The sequence below is a fragment of the Mixophyes fleayi genome, chromosome 1 (assembly GCF_038048845.1).
Source record: "Mixophyes fleayi isolate aMixFle1 chromosome 1, aMixFle1.hap1, whole genome shotgun sequence".
Taxonomy (NCBI): Eukaryota; Metazoa; Chordata; class Amphibia; order Anura; family Limnodynastidae; genus Mixophyes; species Mixophyes fleayi.
In genome coordinates, this window is record NC_134402.1 from 319518481 (window position 1) to 319541593 (window position 23113).

The window sequence follows — 23113 nt, forward strand, 5'->3', positions numbered from 1 at the left end:
TAGTCTGAATTATTTTACTGTAGCTTATATAATAGTGCAACCAAACATTTATTTAAAAAAAAATCACACACCTACAATATTTTTAAGGCACTAAATACATTCACAATTAATGCCAGTCAGGATTTGACATAGGACAGGTTTAAGTCAGATTTATAGCGTTGGGAGTAACATTTTAGACACTATAATGCAGAACTCAGATCAATTTGTATTTGTATAGTGGCTGCACTACTGCAATCCCATTTAGAATTATATGGTTAATTGCAAGTGGTGATAAAGGGCTGGATCTCAGCTGATTCTAGTTAATTCAGTTGTCATTATCTATATCTCCAGGTTGTCAGGTGGGAGGAAGGAGTGTTTTCAGAATGGAAGTTTGGGCAGTATTGGTGCTGTGGCTTTCTTGGGTCACCTCTCTTGCTGGTCAAGCTGGTAAGTGCCTTAGTACATAGTGTGTTTAAATTGTGGTTTATAGTAATTGTGAGCAGGAGCCTTGTGATGACATCCCTGGCTGATATTTGTGCAACATCAGCCACTTAAAACTGGACACCTATTAAATACACATCCTGCATGTTTCCATTGCAACTGTAAAACTCTGAATTTACTAATTTCTTTAGTTGGTCCTTTTTTTTTTTTTTTTTTTTTTTTATTGAAATGTCCTGTTCCTCCTCTGGACTTGCAATACATATCTGAATTGGTAATGACCAGTACAATGTGCTTCCTAAGTGCTAAATGCATAATATAATGCACTTTGAATAATTTGTGTGTGAGATGGTAACATGTGTTATGTTATGTTATGTAGACAAATTGTTGGGATGAAACCTTATGTCAGTTAACACAAACAAATCCTTCTGACCAACCTTTCCAATGTTTATGGGATAGTCCTGAGGTTTGGTAAGTGAAAGGGGTGTGGCATCAGCAGAAGTGGTTGTTTCTTAGTGTCCTGATTTTCTGATTGATTGTTGGCAGATGAGAAGGTTCATATTAATCTTAGTGACCATCTTTTGCCATTTGAATTGCTGGAAGATGTTTGATGCCCAATATGCATAGTAAACAAAGGCAGGACAGCCAATAGAAATGGAGTTGCATGTGTCTCATTAAATGACAGAACACCGGTAACTGCATATTATAGTGTTCATGTGTGCATACATAGCGAGGATTGTGTTTTTTTGTTTTGTATTTTTTTTTTTTGGGGTGGGGGGGGGATCACTTTTGTGTCCATGACTTGCATAACTCCAATCAAGACTTTTCCGGCCCCACGATTGCTAAAGAATAGCTAACGAACAACGTCTTAATATGGTTAGGTACTAACATTTTTTTTTATTTTTTTTTACTAATTATGAGTGACAGGGACACCGTGCGGGGCTGGCTGCTACGGTGCTACCAATGGGTGATCTTTAGAGGACATCCAGGGTGCCTAAAAGAGTGAAATATCGCTCATCCAATATAAATGTCAGCAGAAGCTAAACAATTTACTATCTCATTCAATGAATTGGTCACACTCTGCAATGAAAAAAATATATAAGTACCTGACTTCTGTATCTACCCAGTATCTTGGTCTGTCTTACCCAGTATTTTTTTTTTTTACCCAATTGGAAAGTGCTAGGGAATTTGCTGGCACTATATAAATAAGTGGTGGTGGTCAACACCTTCCAATTTGGATTTGTGATATCTTGGGCCATGTTGTGCATCTGCCTGAAACATACCATGAATGTGATTATACATCCCTAAAAGCCCAATGCTGGTAAAATAAATGTCTAGGGGTATGCTATACTCTGAAACAGGGCGGTAGCTTTTAAATGTGGGGGGAATTTTTTTTTGGGGGTGGGGGGGGGTGTTTGAATGCCTGTACACACCCTGATTTGAATGGTCAATTTGATAGATGTGGCTGGACTGTGTATGCTATCGTACCACCACGCTGACATAGCTCAGATCCAGATCTGTCGGACATGCCTGTGTGTGAACAAATTTAGCCTCCTTTATATATGTGTAATGCTAGATAAGCTGGCTCTCTGGTCTACTATGCTATCAAAACCATTGTCTTCAGCATGCTTTTTGAATGCTTAACCCAAAGCACATCTCACCACCCCCTAATTATTCTAAAATGTATATCCCCAGGTAGGATACTAGACATTGCTTTATATACTCCTTGGGCCTGATTCATCGAGGCAGGTATCTGCTGCTCTTGGAGCGTATCATGCACAAAAATCACTGTGCATGCCCAGAACCAGGAGTTCACAGTTGTGAATGCAGTCCTGTTCCATGCACCAGCGCACACAAAGGACGCTTACTACACCTTTGGGGAGTGAACTGGATAGGAGAGGGGTTTTTCCACAGTGACTATACAGTAGTGGTATGCCAAACTCAAACGCACGCAGCCACTTCCGTATTAACACGCCTCAAAGTTACTTGTTTTTCTGCTGTATCTCTTGCACTAGCTATAGGGCTTGTTTAACTTTAGTCGGCGGGTCCGGCAACACCATGCAGACTCAATACAGCGCTAGAGTCTGCAAAACTGGGAGGGGGGGGGGGGGGTAGGTGGCCCTATAGTGACCCCTGCTGTAATGACAAATCAAACCCAGGCTGTTCAGCACAGGGCTAGATTCTCTAGAGTGGGGTCTGCAAAGAAACTGCAGGCCCCCCTTCTATGAATACTCAGTCCCCTGCTAAAAGCACTAGGGCTCTTTCCACACCCCTGGGAGGTGTATGTGGGGTATTAAAGTGGTTAACAATAAACACTTTAGTTTGTGAAACTACAGGGCTCAGGCTGCCACTGTGTCTGGGGATGCTGTTTGTAGAACTACAAGCATGCTGGCACTTGCAGAACCCAAGGCCCACTGAGTCATGTAGTACCACAAACTAAAATTTAAATAAAACGCCTCATTTATACCACACGCTTTTATTAAAAAATAATCCCCATATATACTTGCCAACATCGGGAAGGGATCCAGTCTTGTAAGCTTTCAATTCTGAAGGCTTGAGTCCGTTATAAAAACCAAAACATTCTAAGGTCCTGTAGCTGTCCATAAAAATGCCATCCTAGGTCCTGTGGTTGGCCATAAAAATTAAGCCCCCCCCCCCCCCAAAAAAAAAATATTACATGGGTAGGTGTTAAAAAAATAAATAAATAAATAAAAATAAAATCTTAGCTTTCTTTTAGAACTCCAAATAATCCTCTGAAACCGGCTTGGCAAAAAATAAACCATGAACAACATGACGAGAACTTTGTTCCTCTATGGAGAAACATATGCTGCAGAAAAAAATATTGAAGGACGCAAGGTCTATTTATAAGCTAGGGGCTTTCCCATGCTTCTCACTGACCGCTGTTGAGGAGGATAGTCCCAGGGCCGGTGCTAGGGTCCTTGGCGCCCTAGGCACACTTTCACATCCCCCCCCCAGGCACACTTTCACGTCCGCGCCCCCCCACACCCGGCACACTTTCACAATCCCCCTCCCCCTCCCCCCGTCTTTCTTTACCTTTACTTGCCACCATAAAGCTGCTCCTCTCTGCTCCGTCTCCTCCCCTCCACTCACTGACACTGTCGGGCTGTGAGGATGATGTCACGCCCGACAGTCAGTGAGTGGAGGGGAGGAGACGGAGCAGAGAGGCGACAGTGATGATCCATAGCCCCTTCCCCCTCCCCGTGGATTTATCGGAAGCTGTGCGGCGGCCGTGGAAGGTATGGTCAGCGGTCGCGGCACAGTTTTAAAGTAATTTTTATTCTGTGGCACCCTCCAGGCGCCCTCCAGAGACCAGCGCCCTAGGCAACTGCCTAACCTTGCCTAGTGGGAGCACCGGGCCTGGATAGTCCTGTGATAATCACTTGAGTGCACAAGCATCATGTCAGTCTGCAAGATGGAGAATAAGCTTGATCACAAAATGCTCAAACACCTGCTCCAGGTAAGCCCCTAAATTAGGGTTATTGTTTGGATACCCCTAGATAGTAAAAGTGTTTCCATTTTCAGCACTCTTGTAGTTTGTGTGTTTTTATGGCTACTCAGGGCTCTTTGAAGAGTGCATTAGGAAAGTCTTTTTTTTTTTTTTGTCCTCTGAATCAGACAGATTTAAAATACTTTCATCCCTTGATGTACAGAGACTAGAGCAGATGTGTCCATTTGGAGAGGAGGAAGCTCAAAAGTGGAGATTAATCCTAAGAAAAGACTCTGCTATAGCTAGTATGTCTGAGAACACCCGTTCCACTTGAAGATGATGGTCCTTTGCTTTCCTGTCCATAGGATCTCTTAAAGGTCTTGTTTCACACAGGACCACACTAAGTCAGGTGTGGCTAAACTCTCAGTAGCCAGAGCTTTCAGTTATGGGGTGACTACCTCAATAATTTCATCCAGGGAATGTTGAACATACAAACTCTAAAGTGTTGCAATGCTGTAAAAAAAAAAAATAAAGCATAACATTTACATGTGAGACATCCTTGGATGCTTATACCTTTTTTTTTGAAGAAAAATTAGACACCGTGTAACAATTTCCACTAGAAACTTTTCTCCTCCTTTGTTTCATCAACAGTTTTAGGAGTCCACTATTGTTTGGAGGCAGAAAATGTAAACTACATAGATGGTAGCCTTTCGCTACAAATACACTGTAGGATGATTTAATAGACTATCAGGAAATCCATATTGGGTCCTTATTAACTGCAAATCTGTTGTACACTTTATTCTTATTTTTTATTTATTGCCTAAAGCCATATCACCTTGAACAAATGCAATTGGATCTGATTTTGGAAGCTACACAGAGTTGGGCCTGGTTAGTGCTTGGATAGGATTCCAGCTGGGAATACCAGGGTGTATATGTATAATCCATCCCCTGGTATTCCCAGATGGATCTGTGGTGGTTATGAGAGTTTTGCACTTTTCATAGTAGTTTTTTTGCTTTTAAGTATTTAGGGACAAATACACAGCAATCCTGTAGAAGAGCAGCAATTAAGTTTATTGATTTGTTGCTATTTTAGAACTGTCTTGTATATAACTTGCTCTGTTGAAACTACTATAATACATTATAAATGAATTCCACAGAAGCACCTAATATTATCCATTCTTTTGAGTAGGATACATCTTTTTATATGATAGAAAGGTGTCAGAACACACAGTGCAGTGACTGGTCTGTCACTATGTATCAAACTGCAGAGTCCCCATGATGATCCATGCCCACTACCCAATATGCCAACTGGCACATGAGTACCAGAAAGGTGGCCTGGTTTGATAAATCACATTCTTTTACATGTGAACAGCTGGGTGTGTCATCTACCTAGGGAAGATGTAGCACCAGGATGCACTATGGGAAGAAGGAATGCTGGCAGAGGCAGTGTGATGTTCTGCTGGGAAATCTGGTGTCCTGGCATTCATGTGGATGTTACTGTGACCTGTGCCACCTACCTAAACAGCCAAAGTACACCCTTTCATGGTAACGGTATTCCCTTATGAGTGTACTTTCAGCAGGATGGTGTGCTCTGCCACACTGCAAAAATTGTTCAGGAATGGTCAAGGAACATGACAGTTCTAGGTGTTAACTTGGGATCCAAACTCCCGAGATCTCAATATGATCAAGCATCTATGGGATGTGCCAGAAAAACCAGTCTGAGCAATGGAGAGCCCCACCTTGCAACTTGCAGGACTTAAAAGATCTGCTGCCTCTTGGTGCCAGATACCACAGGACACCTTCAGAGGTTTTGTGGAACCCATGCCTTGAGATCAGAGCTGCTTTGGCAGCATGAGGGTGACATACACAAAATTTGGGATGTGGTTTAAATGTTGTCTGACTGGTGTAAAGATTACATATTAAAAACAAATACAAAAGTGCCAGTAAGTGTCAATCCACCATATAGGATTTAAAAGCTAAACCCTTATGCTCGAAACACTTCAAAATGCAGCAACAATTTTTAGGAGAACAAACCGAAAAGTACAATTGTAGTGTGTGGTTTTAGGGAACTGCAAAAAGTCCTTCTGGGATAACTTGGCTAATGTACCCCAAAAGTTGCTTGTATCAATCTCTCCACTCAAATTATTGTCCAGTTTAAATGCTTTCCCCATGTAACATTGCAAGGTGCAGCAATCAGTGCCCACATGGATCCAGAGTAAGAGTGGTAAAGACACATTTGAAAAAATTGAAGATTCCTTGACTAGTGTCTGTCATCCGTTTTATCAGAAGGGGAATAAAAGTCAAGTTGCATGAAAGTCTGCTTGGTCTAATGAGAATCAATCCAATTTGTCAAGCTTCCCCAGATGAAGAAGGCAAGGGTTTTATTCCAGACTATTCATTGTCAGGAAAACTTCAGGGACATTATTCACATGGTTTTGGATTTGAGAAGATTCAACAAGCTTGTAAATGCACTTTCAAATTGAGTGTGTGAATTCCATTGTAAGGGCAATCAGCACAGGGACCCTCTCAGTCAAAACTTTCATACTCCTGTAGGTATGCAGCACAAATCTCTGGTTCTGCATTATGGGGTGTCAATTTCAGTTTAAATGACTGCCTTTTGGGCTGGTGACATCTTTTATAACGGTTACCAAGTATTGGTCACATTGGTAGCAGATCTATATAACAAAATATGGCCATATCTGGATGATATTCTTTTAGTGGGCAAAGCAGAACAGTCCAGTGATTTCTTGCAACAGCATGGATAGGTTATGAACAAAGACATCTTGTTCAAAAACAGTTTCTTGGAGTCCAAATAAACACCAAAAGGAACAAGATATCTGCAATTGCCCTGCCTGATGTAGCATTCTGGCACATCTTTATTCTGATAGTCCTTGGTCAACAATGATAAGGAAAAGGCTGCAACTGTTTAGAAATAGATGTAGTCCTGTGGGCAAACTGGCACATGAGATCCAACTAGAGCTCTTAAAGAAATGGACTCTTAAAAAAGAAGAGGAGGGGGGGGGGGGGGGGAGAGAGTCATTGGCTCTGGGAGACCACCAAGTAATCTCACATGGTGACTAAACTGAAATAAATGACACATAAATCTTGAACAAGCAGTTTGGGGGGAAAAAAACACTTGTGGTATCCAATGCATCTAAAAATATACACTGATAATAGAATTATGGTGCCTTTCAAAAATAGTTGTTGAGGAACAGAACAGAACTACGGTAGAAATGGTCAACATTGTTGTGGGCAGCAAAGAATGTAAAAGTACTGATGGCATTACATGGGTTTGGGTATGTTTTAACGAAAACACTTAACCTGCAGGGTCCAGACATTGCCACTTTAAATTAGCATCTAGGGTCAAACTGAACTACCGGAGAACTGTGTATTCGGAATGAGCTCCTGTCAGCATGCTGTGGCATTGGAAATCTGCAGGCTTGGTTTTTTAGGCAAGTCTGTTTAAATTTCATTTGTGTGGGTTGTGTTTTTTTTTTTTTTTTTTCTCAAATCAGATGGTTTTTGTAGGGCTTCTGCTTGTCAGCTTTCTCATAATCATTAAAATGATTACCACCAATTACATGTAACAGACCAGCGGAGCATACTAGCCAACGACCTCTGTCGCATGCATAGCCACCTGGAGAATTGGAGTCTAAACCACAAAGTATTCGTTACTAATAGACAAAGTTGGACTTGCATAAGTGAACATAATGACAAAAAAACAGATTGTGCCAAAGAAATCTGTACTTTAGCAAAGTTCCAGGAACAGAAGAAATAGATGCTTTCCTTATGAACCACTACAAGAAGTACAGGTGAAATTGTTGAAGTATTCCAAGAGTCAGTTACTCTTGACAGGAGAGCTGGGGAATTTGAAGCACTGTTACAAGGAACCTTTCTTGAATATGCATTCAGATAGTGGTGTTGAGTCAATCCTGCACTTCTACCAAAAGTAGTATCTACATTGCACATCCATCAAGTAGTGCTATCAGCTCTATTCCCACAACCTTAAAGGTAAGAATAAAGAAACTGCAATTTTCTAGATCTGGCCAGAGCCACTTCTATATTTTTATCTAGTTTTCACAAAAAACTGATACCTGCAGGCCATTCTAAAGCATATATTCCCTCTAAACAAGATAGGCCCTGATGGATAAGAGGAGTGGGCAGACAGTATCTGAAGTCCTGAGAGCCCATTCAACATGAGCGGCAGCTATATCTTGGACAAAGAAGGCTTAAGCATCTGTGACAGAGCTGTGCAAACAGCAGGCTGGACATCTGGATATTCTATCATTGGGTGATTCTCAACTTGACAGATATGTTCTCCATATGAGAGATGCTCTCCTTCAAGCCCCACTTTCTGTCCCCCTCAAAATCCTGCTCCTTCCCCCCCCCAGAATAAATCAAAAATGCGCCCCTTTCTCACCACGGAAGCCACCAAAACCTTATTCACTCTTGTAATCTCTCGCCTTGATTCCTGTAACCTCCGCTCTGACCTTCCTGACTCTCCACTGTGCCCTGCTTAAGGCTATCCTCAATGCTGTTGCCTGCCTTATTTTTCTCCCCACCACTCTCTGCCAGTCACTACACTGGCTCCCTGGGGCCTACAGAATTTAAACTCCTCACTCTCCTCCAAAACACACTTGCATGGGCAGCACAGTGGCCTAGTGGTTAGCACTTATGCTTCACAGCACTGGGATCATGAGCAGGGGCAGACTGGCCATTACTTTTACCGGGAAGCTCACCGGGAGGCCGGTGGCCTAACGAGGCCGTCTTCTATTTTTTCTTTTTTTGTGTCACCCGGCGCGGTCGGAAGGAGGGCAACAATCCAAAAATTGGTGGTCAGCACCAGGCAGCCTCACGCATCGCAAGGCTGCCTGGTGCTGCAGCACTGTGGGTCATACAGCACTGTGCACCGATCAGGCAGGAAGTATTCACTTCCTGTCTGTCTGATCAGGTCTGCGGAGCAACGCTGCAGAGCGCGCCGGCCCTGATACTTAAGGTAAGTGAGAGGGGGCTACATATGGGAAAACTATATGTAAGGGGCTACAAATGGGAAAACTATATGTAAGGGGGCTGCTTCTGGGAAAACTGTGAGAGGGGGCTACAGCTTTTTTCCTGCATTGCTTTAGAAATGACCCACTGTGTATTAAGTCATCATATCTAGGTTTTCCTAAATGTTTCCCCAACCAAATTCCAAGTTCTAAATCCCGCCTACTTTTGTGTTGGCCCCACCTACATTTAAGTTTGTCCCTGCCCACATGAGGCCACTTCAATAATTTTTTTCCAGGGCCACTTTAAGTTCCCAATCCGCCCCCTGGTCATGAGTTCGATTCCCGACCATGGCCTTATCTGTGTGGAGTTTGTATGTTCTCCCTGTGTTTGCGTGGGTTTCCTCCGGGTTGCTCGGTTTCCTCCCACACTCCAAAAACATACTGGTAGGTTAATTGGCTGCTATCAAAGATTTACCCTAGTCTCTACTCTCTCTGTCTGTATGTATATGTCTGTGTGTGAGTGCATCTATATTAGGGAATTTAGACTGTAAGCTCCAATGGGGCAGGGACTGATGTGAATGAGTTCTCTGTACAGCGCTGCGGAATTAGTGGCGCTATATAAAGAGGGTGATGATGATGATGAACCTCCTCTCCATACTCTTTGCCACCCCCTCTGCTCTGGCAATGACAGCCGACTTACTACTTTGATTACCTCTTATCATTCCTGCCTTCAGAACTCTTGTTTCACAGCTAGGGAGTAGTGCAGGCAACCTCCCAACCCCCTCTACTCAAAGGCTTCAAGCGTGCCCTTAAGACTCACTACTTCATGCATATCAGCCTTCCTAACTTGGTTGTTTTGTTTCCGCCCCCCCCCCCCCCCCCCCCCCACCCCCCATTCCCTAATCTATCCATTGCAATTTGTCTCGCCCTTTCCTTTAGAATGTAAGCTCTCATGAGCAGGGGCCCTCCTTGTGTTCTCAACCTTCTATTCAATCAGCCTCTGTACCTCTTGCTCTGTTTCCTTAGCTGAGGCCTACTTCACAATGGCCACCACAATCACTCGCTCACTGTCCTGTAAATAACTTGATCTGCATTAGTGTCTGATCTGTGTAATGTTTGGTCTCTCTTTTATTCATGTGATGGGTTATGGATCAGAATGTCATAAATGGCACTGAACCTTTTGTGGCACCTTTTATAAATAAAAAATTATGTGCAAATTAAAGTAAATTTTTCTTGTTCCATTAAAAATGGCAGAGGCTTGCCATTGTTATCAGGCATTTACTGAACTTAAACTTTTTTTTTTTTTTTTTTTTCTTTGCAGTGCTCAGTTTCTTAATGCATTACACAATCTTAAATACTAATGTAATATGACTTTTATGTAAAGAAATGTTAAAAACTAAGCTACTTAATCTGATTGCTGGGCCCCTAAATTTCTAAGCTCTACTCTACATTAGGGTGTGGGTTTTGTTTTTTTTCATTCTTTTTACATAATCCCCCACCCCCTGCCCCCTTTGTACTATGGCCGCTTTCTAATACATTTTAGTGCTACATGAAGTTAAGCAAATTGGGTGGGAAATGGTATAAAGTACATTGTTTCCTTTTCCCTACAGCTCCAGACAGGACTGTGTTCTATGCCTGCAATAACACATTTGTAAGTGTGTCTGTTAAAAGTGACCCATTTGGTGTAGGGATGAAGCTGGACCCTGGAAGCCTGACCCTGGGGAAATGTCCAGTATCTAGTACCAGTGCTCTTAGTGGCTTCTTTGTATTTGAATACCACCTTTATGATTGTGGCTTCTCCAAAATGGTAAGTTTTAGAGATAATGCTTTATCTGTACCAAAAAGTCAATATATGAACTTCTAATCTTTATACTGAAGCATGGTTCTTCTGGTATATAATACTGTAAAGTATATATCTGTTAATATACATTCAGGCATCAAGTTCACACCTAAGACCTGTAGGTATTGCAGAAGTTTTGACCATTGTCCACTTATCTTATGTGATACACATTGTGTAGCTCTTTCATATGAATGTCTTATGCCCGTTAACCATATTGCCTATGTAAATCAGTACATCTAAAACAAGCTAAAATGTTGTGCAATAAGTATACATGTATACAGCATGTTTGCATTGCAAAAATTGCAGGCAAACATCATGTCTAAACTCACTGCAGTGCAGTCATGTAGTAAGCATTTATCATGATGTTTAATGGCTGAGTTGGCATGACTAATTATAAATGAAAGCTGCAGATTTTGTTTACAAAGTTGAATTATTGAGGATCCTCTACTTATAGGAAATTGTGGCCACCTCAACACTACCCTTGTTTGTCACATTGCATACTTGTTGACTTTTGCTTCTCACCTCTAGGAGACCCTGGAGGTGAAGTACAATTGCAAAGGGGGTATGGTGCCCCAAATCTAATCATGGGGACAAAATTATGATTCACCATAAATCATGTAATTGAGGCCCCCATCCCACCCACTTCTCTAGTGGGCACAATGCAGTAGAATGGCCTGGGGGGGACAAACTGGTCCCTTGACAAGAACTGTGTGTGCACCACACTGGTATCAAACACCCTCCTTACCGAGAGGGAAAGGATCTAGTTGCTAAAGATGTGCACTGTGCTGGGGACATGGCTTGTATTGCTAAAAAGCGTAATATGCCACAGAGGGAGGGGATTATGGAGGGAAGGGCAGAAAGTAGTCTTTTATCAAGCTCCAGGCAGTAATAAGGCTGTGACTCTCCCCAGGGTCCTGGTCCATCATGGTGTCTCCCACAGAGAGCAGTGGATGTCTGTCCTCTTGTAGTTTTGCAAAATGAGAATTTCAACACAATAGCTTGCGAGACTATGTACAGACAGTATGGCAGCAAATCGGTATACAACTATCTCATCCAGATTTGCTGTCTGTTGTGTGGAATACTCTCTGCAAAGGCCTGCCAATCAACCCCGTTTTCCCACTTGGTGAAAGATAAATTCTATTTTAAAAACCAGTAGGGGAAAACAACAAATGCATTAAATAGCTCTATAATGCCATCAGCCTAATGGTAAAAGTCCAGGTAAGGTGTATGGCCAATCTGCCACTGAATGTGCAGTTCTAGAAGGGATCAAATGTCTGAAGCCAGCTTCTATCCACATACTTACACATGGTTGTTTTTTAATGATTTGACATGATCATACAGTCATATTGGAGCAGCATTGAAACTTTATTAGCCTCTCAAATTGAGGATAAAATTGCAGCTAATGGCTTCTGACTTGGCACTTACAAGATCTACATGCTTTACATTATCCTTTTTGGTAGAAAATGGGCAGTGCTGGTATCCCTGTCATGATTGGACATGGTACATTCCTCTGGGTTGCCTCCTGGAATCCACTGACTCTGGTCATGACTGCTAATTGGTTAGGGCAGCAGACTGAGCCCCAGTTGTGTATTTAGTTGTAGTTGTGGCAACCATAGGAGACAGCTCTGTGGGTGCTAGAGCACCCCTAATGTGTGCTGCTACAAACCATGTCTATACATACCATTTTTCAGTCATACAGGGGGGTTGTAGCCAAGGCACACGATAGATAGATAGATAGATATAGATAGCATCTATGGTGACAGCCAGCCATTCTCTGAATAGACTTTAATAAACACTCTCCCCCCACACAGCAGTTTAGGCTTAGTTCAGATTTAGTTTCCCTTATTCTGGAGAATGATCAGGCTATGTTTAGGGCAATGGTCAATTTTGAGAGCAAACTAACAGGGTCCCAGATGCACTGCCTATGTAACTTGGGGCCCCTTGAGGCACACTAATGCTTTTCAATGTCTATTTCTGCTGTAATTATAAGGTCTATATTCACTTGTGGAATTACAGCCCTATCTTGAACTGCAATTGCACCAGTGGGGTCTCCACCAAGTTCCCTTATACTCAACAAAATGTCATAGATATTCTACCCAAGATACCTGTGGCATTGGCAATGTGCATTTGTGTTTCTACAAGACATAGCATGTCCTGTTTTACTTAGTCAGAGGTTGATGTGTGGTGGTGGTCTGTTTCTTTCTGTAAATCTTGCTGATCACTGATTCTTTTTGGGAATATTGTGAAATATTTTGTGGACTTAGTTTACCAACCTACGAATATTGGTGCAAACCAGTTTTCTCAGCCTTTTACAAAGCATATTGGCTGCGTTTTGAACAGGTGAGTTTGGTAAATAGCTTCCACTTGTTTCTTCCCGTATGTGTCCTCACACCCTTCCTTCCACAGTGCCTCTAGTCTGTGGATACGATCATGATGGTCACCCAGTATGTTGTGATGTCTGTGCTTTCTCCTCCACTGGGGCTCCGTTGGAACCAAGGGTGCCACTTGCTGTGTTTAGGTTTTGTTTTTGATAGTACCAACATACTACGCAACGTTGTACAACATAAAATCCTACCTTTTTAGTGGTAGGATGATTGTTGTTAAACTAGAAAACTGACCTCAAATGTGGAATGAGGGTTATTTTTTGTTAAATTAAAAGGTGTCTTGAAATACACCAGTTCCCTTTTAAAAATACTCTACTTTTACCACAACAGTTTAACACAATCTAGGCATTTTGTTTAGCACTGTTAAGGATCCTTGAAGGACTGTCCCACTGAAATTGGGACAGTTGGCAGGTATGCTTTAGATTCTTCATATAATTTCAATTTGGGGTGATTGCCATAAGTGATGTCAAAAGTGCTTGTGACACCAACTAAGGCTTAATTGGTTTCAAATAGACAATGACTCATTTTGTGTTAAAATTGGGCAGCTGTAGAAGAACACAATATGTATAGTAGAGAATGAAAAATGTGACAGCCTTTGCTACTGTAGGTGCAAAATCTGTTACTGTCTTGTTTAAAAAAACAAAAAACAAAAAAAAAACCCAGCTTCATACCAGTCACAGTAGTGTGTAACCGTTTTTACTCTAAAATGTTCATATTCACTTGCCAAAGAATCATTGGATTAGGAAATGGCCTTTAAAAATGTCCCACCCCACTTAAACTGGATAAGATATGTGGGTTGAATAAACATGGACCTCTTATAAACAAGTCTAATGTTTCTGTATCTGAAACCTACCAATCAAAGATACACAGGGTGGGTCTTTTTATTTTAGAATTTATACAAATTTAGTCTTTTACTTGAATGCCAGCTGACAAATGCAATTCTGGAGAGTACTGAAAATGTCATGGGATACATTGAGAATCTTGTTGTTCACTGCCTGGACTATACTAGAAATGATTCCTCCAAGCATCAAAGCTAACTATCCTATTGAAATGTGTATAAAGGCTCTTTTGCACTTTCAGCTTCATACTATAACAGTGCTTCCTCAATCATTTATTTTATATTAGTGATGCTCCCAGGCCTGTGGCTCACTTGCTGTCCACTACCAATTATCAATAAACTACTTGGGGCCTTTGGCCCATACAGATGGCCACACTAACTAACATGTATACTATACAGTGGCCATCTGTCTGATGTATAGCCCCGAATCCTTTGTGCAAAGAAGTCTCAATATACAACAAATGTACAGGGTTTTTTTTTTAAAAAAGAATGTTATCAGTCTTGCCCAGTAGCTTTACCTATAATTAGGAAGTTATTACTCTGGCACTGTATGATTTATCTTTTTATTTAATTTTTTTCTCCTCCCTTAGATCAATGACACCTACTTCCATAGAAACTACAGTGGTTGTCCCAGTTTATGCAAAAGGTCTACTTAATTTCTTTGCCAAACTCATGAACGGTAAATATATGCCATATGGTAACTTTTATACTGGAGAAACTTTACAAGGGAAGTCTGAGTAACAGGTCAGCAGTACCAAATCACCCTTGCACCTACTCCCACTTCCTGCAGATGACCAGAATAATTTAAAACGCACATCGAGCTGGATACCGAGGTGGTGTCCGAGAGCACTTTGTGGCTAATTGAATTCACCACTTTAGAGCCATCACAATTTTTATGCTTTCTGGTTATGTAGCTGCCATAGAGGTGCTGTAAGCATACCTAGAGGGTAGTCCAAGTCTCTCAAATTCCTGGTCCGTGACTGGGCTGGATATAAAACAGATCAATAGTCTTAACAGACCAGTATTAATTGGCAAAAATGACTTTACAAAGATATAATATATTGCACTTCTATTTTTGTTTCCACTTCAACACTGATGCAATACAGGTAGCGCTAAGATGTTGTGCAAATGCCACAAAACTTGTGACTTACAAAATAATCAGATCATCCATTACAGTCCACTTAATTCCACATTTTATGGCGCTCAAGTGTATATCAAATTGCCTTTACTTGATATTCTGGAAATTGAGTGCATGCAGTCTTCAGTCTATGCCCCCACCCAATATCATATAGCAGAATTTGGTAATTATACCCAATCTCCATGGGAAAGACTAGTCTAAAACAAAATACAAACAGATGGTTGCCAGGGAGGCAGATTTTTTTTTAATTTATAATAAAAACAATGATCCATACCACTAACTATCAGAAAGCTAGCCATGATATGACTGGCTTTATTTAAATTTTGCTACATGACACAAATATTTTTCTAATACAGTGAAAACTTTTATTTGTACAGCTTTCTAGTACTGGGTAGAATCCTCCCCTTGTCCCCAGAACAAACTGTTTGAGGCATGGCTTCAAGGTGCTGCAAACCTTCATAAGAGTCTGGTTCATGTTGACAGGTTTGCATCATGCAGTTGCAGACTTGTCAGCTGCATATTCATGCTTCAAATCTCCAGTTAAACCACATCCCAAAGGTGCTTGAGATCTGGAGACCGTTGTGGAAACATAGAATTTGATGGCAGATAAGAACCACTTGGCACATCTAGTCTGCCTATTTTTATTTTTTTAACCTATGGTACCTTAAACCCTATTTGATCATTTCTTCTTTAGAAGGATATTGTTATGTCTATCCCAAGCATGTTTAAACTGCTCTACTGTATTGGCCTCTACCACCTCTGAGAGGCTATTCCACTAGTACACTGAACTCCTTGTCATGTTCATGGAACCAGCTTGAGATGACATGTCTTATGACATGGAGCATTATCTTTGGCAGTAGCTATTAGAAGATGGGATTCACATGTTCAGCACAATACTCGGGTAGGCCATGGAATTTAAATGATGCTCAATTGGTATTAAAAGGTCTAATTTGGGCTAAGAACTTTCCTCACAATGGCCTGCATCATTGACACAAGGCAGGATGGATTTGTGTATGCATATCATACCTGCCAACCTTTGACAAGTGAATTTTGGAAGTCTCCTGGACATTCCGGGAGAACTGCATCTTAAGTGCGCATTGCAGGTATGGTAATGTCTGACTACAACTTTGCAAAAAAACAACAAATATGTTAAGTGTTTGCTGAAAACACCTCAGCATAAGTTTTATAAAGAGAATTACATTTTCAAATTTGCTGAACTGCAAAGTACCTGGGTAGTGTGACTCTTCTCCCCCCCCCCCCCACCATTCATGTAGCTTAAGGTACATTAGCAATTCTTTGTTGGCAAAGGTCCCCTATACCAGAAGAAAGTGGCATTGTTTTAATATTTTGAATGAAAGACCATTTGTTTCCTTGCAGATGATTTCTCAGACACCACTCCTACAAAGGATTTTAGTCTGGGGTCTCTTATTTCCTTGGAACTGTCTGTGGACAGCACCAATCACATGCCTCTGCGCATCTTTGTAGATGAATGCATAGTGACGCCAACTCCAGACATCAGCAATTCAGGACCAATCTACAGCCTGATTACCAACCATGGGTAACAGTATTGTCTAAACTTAAAACTTTCACAGCTTCTTGGGGAAACCTGTAAATGAATCTTGAAGGGCTGGGTTGAAAAAAGTCCTTGTAATGGTCCCAAAATTATATTCCACACTAACTACAATAAAACTACTCAACTTGACATGTATAAAATTTAAATGTGCCACTGTGCTCTTGCTTACACACACACACACACACACACACTGGACACAAAACAAATGCAGGCACTTACTGTTTCTGCATTTGCACAAAGGACCTATGTATAGTTGTAGCCAACTTAATGGTGCTTGGAACTGCAGCAGAACAGGTTTCTGTAGCCACCTGAGAATGCACATGGTGTTTAAAACAAAGTTCTTTCAAAGCCAAACCCTTCACCAGTGTGAATTTACATTTTTCTCCTAAAATACAGATTATTTTAGCTTAATTTGTCCCAAATCACGAGTGGGAGGGGGCGGGATATTATAAGAATTGTGTGCAAAGTTCGATCAAAGCCTTGCATGAGGTGTGCCTGCATACATTTCACGGTATTATGTTAAGTAAAAAAAAAAAATCTGACTCTTTGCTCTAAAATGTGAGTGAAAATCAGCAACTTTTATCTTGAGTCTCTGATGCGACTTTGCACACGAGAGGTAATTCAATTGTGTGCAAACACTATCGTGTAAGTGTATTTAGAATTGTACTTTTCCCCTAAAGTGACTAGAAAATGCAAAAGGTGACCCACTAAATAGCCTAGGACAAGACCAAAATTTTCACCACCTCATGCGGTAGAATAAAGTTGTTTTCTGCCAGGGCAGGAGGCTGTATACCACATGCCCACTACTACTGAAAAACAGAGCCCCCTTAAATCTTCTCGTCCTTTTGTGCATTCAGACACTGGCTTCTGTGCACTTGTCAATGCTTGAAAGAATGATCAGGTTTAATGTTTACATTTTTTCACTTGCAACTCTAAACAACCAATCGCTATCGTTTTTTGTTTTTTTTAGTGTGTATATATCTCATGATTCTCTCTTCCTGCAGATGTTTTGTGGATGGAAAAGTAGCAGCTTCTAAATTTGTAGAACACTTTCCACTGGACACCATCAGACTGACTTTCCCAGCAATGAAATTTGTAGAGGATAGTGATGAGGCACGTATTCACAGCAAGACTAACACTGATTCTAAACAAAGGGCTAAGTATATAACCGGTTTCTTTCCCCTTGCAATATCTAATGTTTGCTGTATTAGTAATAAACATAGTCAGTTAAGTTCCATAGTAATCCTTCTACCTTCTGTACAGATCTACCTTCACTTTAAAATTGTTGTCTGGGACACCAACACTGTAACTGAACTCAGGAAGGCATGCTCTTATTTCAGTGATACAAACAGGTGAGACCTATTTTATGTGTTTCAAATCTAGATTTTTGGGTGTATAATACTGATAATTTGCATAGAAATGTTCCCAAAGTAATATTCTTAAGTGACTAATAATAATCATTACCACCACATGAGCAAATCAACACCCCTGTTGTAAATGCACTTAGAATATTGATTATAACATCATATTGTATATCAAAGATGTGTCATCTTAAAGCCAAATATGTGCAATATCCCTTTAAGATGAGCTCACTCCATGTATAGGAAAAAAGAAATACCACTATTAGTGGTATCTTTACATATTTATTAAAAAGATAAAAAAACAACTATAAAAATCTGCCGATGGAGATTAATCCACAGATAAAGGTGGACTCTTGCCCCAATATATTCATATAGAAATATACTCCCTTTTGCTATATATATTGTAAGGGGACGCTTCTCCATGTGCAGACTGGACGTTGACCATACTAATGAATTGACAGTTCTCTGTTAACATATGTATGATTGGTTGGGACTTCTTTAAAAGAAAATGTGTTGGGGTTCCATATGCCTCAAAGATTTTCAAAATTGAAATGCATTAGCAGCTGGAGATTATGTGCAGCAGTGGACTGTTCCTCCATCCTTGATATATGCAAAAAGAAAAGCCGGCCAAGCAAATGGTGAGGGAACCCACTCGCAAAGACTCCATATTAGACTTAATTCTTACAAATGGTGACAGAATATCTGATGTAAATGTGGGTGGGCACTTGGGATCCAGTGATCATCAAGCAGTATGGTTTAGTAGAAACAGACCAACTCATAGCCCACAAAAACAAAGGTTAGATTCTAGGAAGGAGCTTTGCCAAAGAGTCTTACACATTTTCCCATCTCTAGAGAGTGGAACAACTTGAAAGGAGTGCAGGAGATGTGGGAAAAATTAAAAAGTGCAATACTTAACCCTTTTGATACAAAGGTCTGTTGCTTTAAGAAAAGTACAAGGAAAAGGAAGCCAGTATGGCTTGCAAAAGTAGCAAGTATTGTGAAAGAAAAAAGATGTCCTTCAGGAAATATAAGCAGACTCAGAATAATGAACACAGAGGTGTATCTTGTCAGACAGTATGAGGCTAAGAAGGTAATTGTATGTGCAAAGGCACAAGCTGAAGAGAAAATGGCCCAGTCAGGTAAAGGGGGGGGCAAAACTTTTTTTTTTGTTTTTAAAGTATGTGCATGGAGAAAAACAAAAAGAAATAAGACTAAAGACAGTGAGGATTTTTGTTGAGGGGGACAAGGTAATAGGAGAACTTAATAATTTTTGCTCAGTGTTCACTACAGAGAGTGAGGAAGGGGCCACAGTTAAGTGGCAAGTATACTAATAAAAATGAGGTGGGTACAAGTGTATTTACAGAGGAGAAGGACCTGGATAAATCAATGGGGCCAGATTGAATACATCCAAGGATACTAAAAGAGCTTAAGGGGGTGCTGGTAACACCATTAATAGAATTATTCAACCAGTCACAGGAGTAATTCCAGAGGACTGGAAAAAAGCAAATGTAGGTCCACTGCAGAAAAGTGGAAGCAAGGAAGAGGCAAGCAACTACAGACCAGTGAGCCTTGCATCAGTAGTGGGGAAATTGATGGAAACACTCTTAAAACAGCATGGATTTACTGGGGGGAGATCATGTAAAACAAATCTTATTGACTTTTTTGACTAGGTGACTAAATAATAGATCAAGGGGGGAGGGGGGTGTATACATAGCTTATCTAGATTTTAGTAAGGCTTTTGCCACTGTCCCACATTGCAGACTGTTAAATAAACTTAAAAGCTTGGGAATGGATTCTAAGATGGTTCTTTCCTATTCTGCAACACAGATCTTATCCAGAGTTATGGTAAATTGAGTGTATTGACAGGAGGGAAAGGTTATCAGTGGAATACCCCAAGGATCTGTACTTGGACCAGTGCTCTTTAATATCATTATTGAAGACATTGCAAATGGTATTCAAGGGAAAGTATGGCTTTGCAGATGACGAAGATATGCAACAGGGTAGACACACCAGGAGGGGGTAAAACAAATGATTGATCTCTAGGTAGCCTAGAGGAATGGTCAAGAGTGGAAACTACAGTTTAATGGCAAAAAAAATAAATGGAGTTTTGAGAACCAAGTGCATGGTTTTGCAAAGGCTAAATATAGTATTAATGGCATAATAATGGAAACTATTGAAGAGGAAAGGGATCTAGGAGTCAATATCAGGTGACCATTAATACAGGTAAGCAATGAGGAAGGAAAGTCAGATGCTTGGTTGCATAGGGAGAGGAATCTGTAGTAGAGGGTAATGTTGCCATTGTATAGGTCATTGGTACGGCCTCATCTAGAATCCTGTGTTCAATTCTGGAGGCCATTTCTCCAAAAGGATATAAACAGACTGCACAAAGAAGGGCAATGAAAATGGTGCATGGCCTATAGCACAAAACTTACCTGGAAAGACTCAAAGATCTTAATATGTATAGTTTGAAAGTTTCTATCATGTCCCCCCTTTCCCATCTCTGCTCCAAATATATCAAGGGTTTCAACAAGGTACAGGAGGGAAACCTTCAAAGGAAGAGCAGTACTAGAACAGGGGAACATGCACTGAAACTGGAGGGAAGTAGGCTCAGAGGAAACTTGAGGAAAAACTACTTTACAGAAAGGGTAGTGAATAAGTGGAATAGCCTCCCACCAGAGGTGGTAGAGGCTAATACACTAGAGCAATTTAAACATGCTTGGGATAGACAGAGTATCCTTGAAGACTAAATGATCAACTAGGGTTTAAGGTACCATAGGTTAATAAAAGTATAAATAAAAGGGCAGACTAGATGGGTCAAGTGGTTCTTATCTGCCACCAAGTTATGTTTCTATGGGCATCGTGATACCACTGTAGGGAGTACATTTCTATATGCGTATATCTAATGTGATTGGCGCAAGAGTCTACCTTCTATCTGTGTGGATTAAGCTCCATCTTGGGATCATTGTTTTTATCTACATAATAAATATGTAAATGATAAAGCACTATTGGTGGCATTTCTTTCTTCCTATACATGGAGTGAGCTCATCTTAAAGGGATATTGCACGTATTTGACTCAGAGGACACATCTTTGCTATACAACACTGTTACAATCCATATTCTGTGAGTGCATTCACAACGGGGGTATTGATTTGCTCACATGCTGGTATTTATTACTATTAATCACCTAAAGATTACTTTGGGAACATAACGTAATTATTTACAGTATTACACTTTTTATATCCGTCACGTGGGAGGAACTTTAAGAAATTTTCAGACACTTTGTTAGACTTTGATCAATTAAATTGGATTACATAAACTTTGGGATGTTGTCATTTTGGATATTGTAGATTTGAAGTTTTGCTTTTTTTCTCAAAACTTTTCAGTTTGATTTTAGTTCACATTTATTACTTTTTTTGTGTGTATTCTTGAGTATAAGACTGTTGATCGGCAGCGCCATATATTTACGAATTTTATAATTATTGTTTCTGCTTTACGGATCGGAAGGCAGAAAACCGAGGGCAGCTCCTGATTGTCAGCGCTAGTACACAAATCTTTTGTTCAAGAATGAGATGAGCCTTGATGAAATACTACCATTCTGGGGTGGGGTGTAAAATGACTACTGCACTTATCAGAGAATTGGGTAAAACCTAAATCTACACTAGGATGAATCTTTTAGATTAACAGTTGGCAAAAAATTAATTCTCTACCCAGGTGGCAGCTTCTGGGTAACTCACAAAGTAATGTGTGTAACTGCTGTGACTCTGTCTGCAATCCTTCGAGGAGGAGGAGAAGTGTTGGTAAGTAGAGATGCCGCCACCGCTCCCAACAAATATATAGGTACATTTTATTAGCGGGTTGAAACTCAGGTCTTCAATTGTTCAAGGCTAAACTGACTAGTTGTGTGGCTTTTTTATTTCCTATAGAAAATGATCCTGGTCTTGTCCACAAAATGGTTTTAGGACCCTTCAAAGTACATAGTCCGTCTGATGGAAGGCAAAACTCTGTTTCCACCACTTTGGATTCGTTCACTGCAAAGTCTGGTAATTCCATTGTTACTGACTTAATGGGGCATAATTGTTGGCGTTACTGGCCAAAGTAACGCGGTGCGCACGCACTATTACCGTCATTACAGTAATAGTGCACATAAATACCATTATTACAGTACCTTTCACACTGGATTTCAGCTCAGGGAGCTGCGAGCTGAAATCCAGCTTGGTATTACCGTAATAATGGTAATACTTAACGCTGCAGGATATTCAAACGATTGAATGTGCCCCAACAAATGGAATTTTTTTTTCCCCCAAGTCCTTTTTAGGGAACTAAATGCAGAAATTTGTAGAATGTGGGTACCTTACAATCCATAGCTTCAAATAAGGTGTTAGACCTTATATCCCCTGAAACAAAGGTGTGTATTGTCATAGAATGTGTTTCCCATGTCTTCAAACTGTGGGAGTGGGGGAGCACCTAATTGATCTTGAAAATTCTGGCTGCATGGCTTTGTGAGGGGATGGTGTTCCTATGTCCAAAGTTAACATTTTGTGACTCAAACATTTTTAACTTAGCCTTGACACAAGTGCAGTCACTGCTACACCCAAATACCCCAGGTATTAATGTCCAGAACATGGATTGCTGTAGAACTGTTATAACTGAATAGGAAGCTTAGTCATGCATGTTTGTTTGTCTCCACAGGCTTCTTATTGCCGCCTGTAGTTGGAGCACTCTTCCTGGAGCTGGCAGTACTGTTGCTGCTGTCTGTAGGTGTTGCTGTGTATGACCGTGCAGCCCACCAAGACTGTGAAGAAGCTGAGAAACGCTTCCTTGTTACTCATGAAACTGAACATGGACAAATCTTAAATAAATAAAGCCTTGCTCTTCTGCCCCATGTGACCTTTGCTCATTGTTGTTGAGATAACATGTTTTAATCTGACTAGTGATCTAAAGAGATATGCCAGAGCAATTGTCATTCAGCAGTGTTTTTGGTTTTTTTTTGGGAAGGGGGGGGGAGGGAGGGAGAGGTTACCATTAATGCCACTACCAAAAGGCTATGTCTGCACTGTGAAATGGGAAGGACTGGTTTAACCTCTGTGGGGAAAGTAAACCTAGATAGGGGGGCTTATTGTTTAATG

General features: G+C 40.7%; 1 protein-coding gene across 1 annotated transcript; it reads left to right on the forward strand.

Annotated features, from left to right (window-relative positions):
- The first annotated feature begins 324 nt into the window (after window positions 1-324).
- LOC142153813 (zona pellucida sperm-binding protein 3-like) lies at window positions 325-22874 on the forward strand. The gene is made up of 10 exons (XM_075210903.1): window positions 325-426; window positions 10464-10660; window positions 12924-13033; window positions 14506-14594; window positions 16431-16611; window positions 17631-17739; window positions 17890-17978; window positions 21699-21784; window positions 21911-22027; window positions 22677-22874. The coding sequence occupies exons 1-10, from the start codon at window positions 363-365 to the stop codon at window positions 22847-22849; spliced, it is 1215 nt and encodes a 404-aa protein (XP_075067004.1). The 5' UTR covers window positions 325-362; the 3' UTR covers window positions 22850-22874.
- The last annotated feature ends 239 nt before the right edge of the window (window positions 22875-23113 follow it).

What these genes read in the sequence shown, in the direction of transcription:
- LOC142153813 (XM_075210903.1), top strand. Translation starts at nt 363, where the DNA reads ATGGAAGTTTGGGCAGTATTGGTGCTGTGGCTTTCTTGGGTCACCTCT. An exon ending in GAGGAGGAGGAGAAGTGTTG is followed by an intron (nt 21,785 to 21,910) that starts GTAAGTAGAGAT and finishes TATTTCCTATAG; the next exon opens with AAAATGATCCTGGTCTTGTC. An exon ending in TTCGTTCACTGCAAAGTCTG is followed by an intron (nt 22,028 to 22,676) that starts GTAATTCCATTG and finishes TTGTCTCCACAG; the next exon opens with GCTTCTTATTGCCGCCTGTA.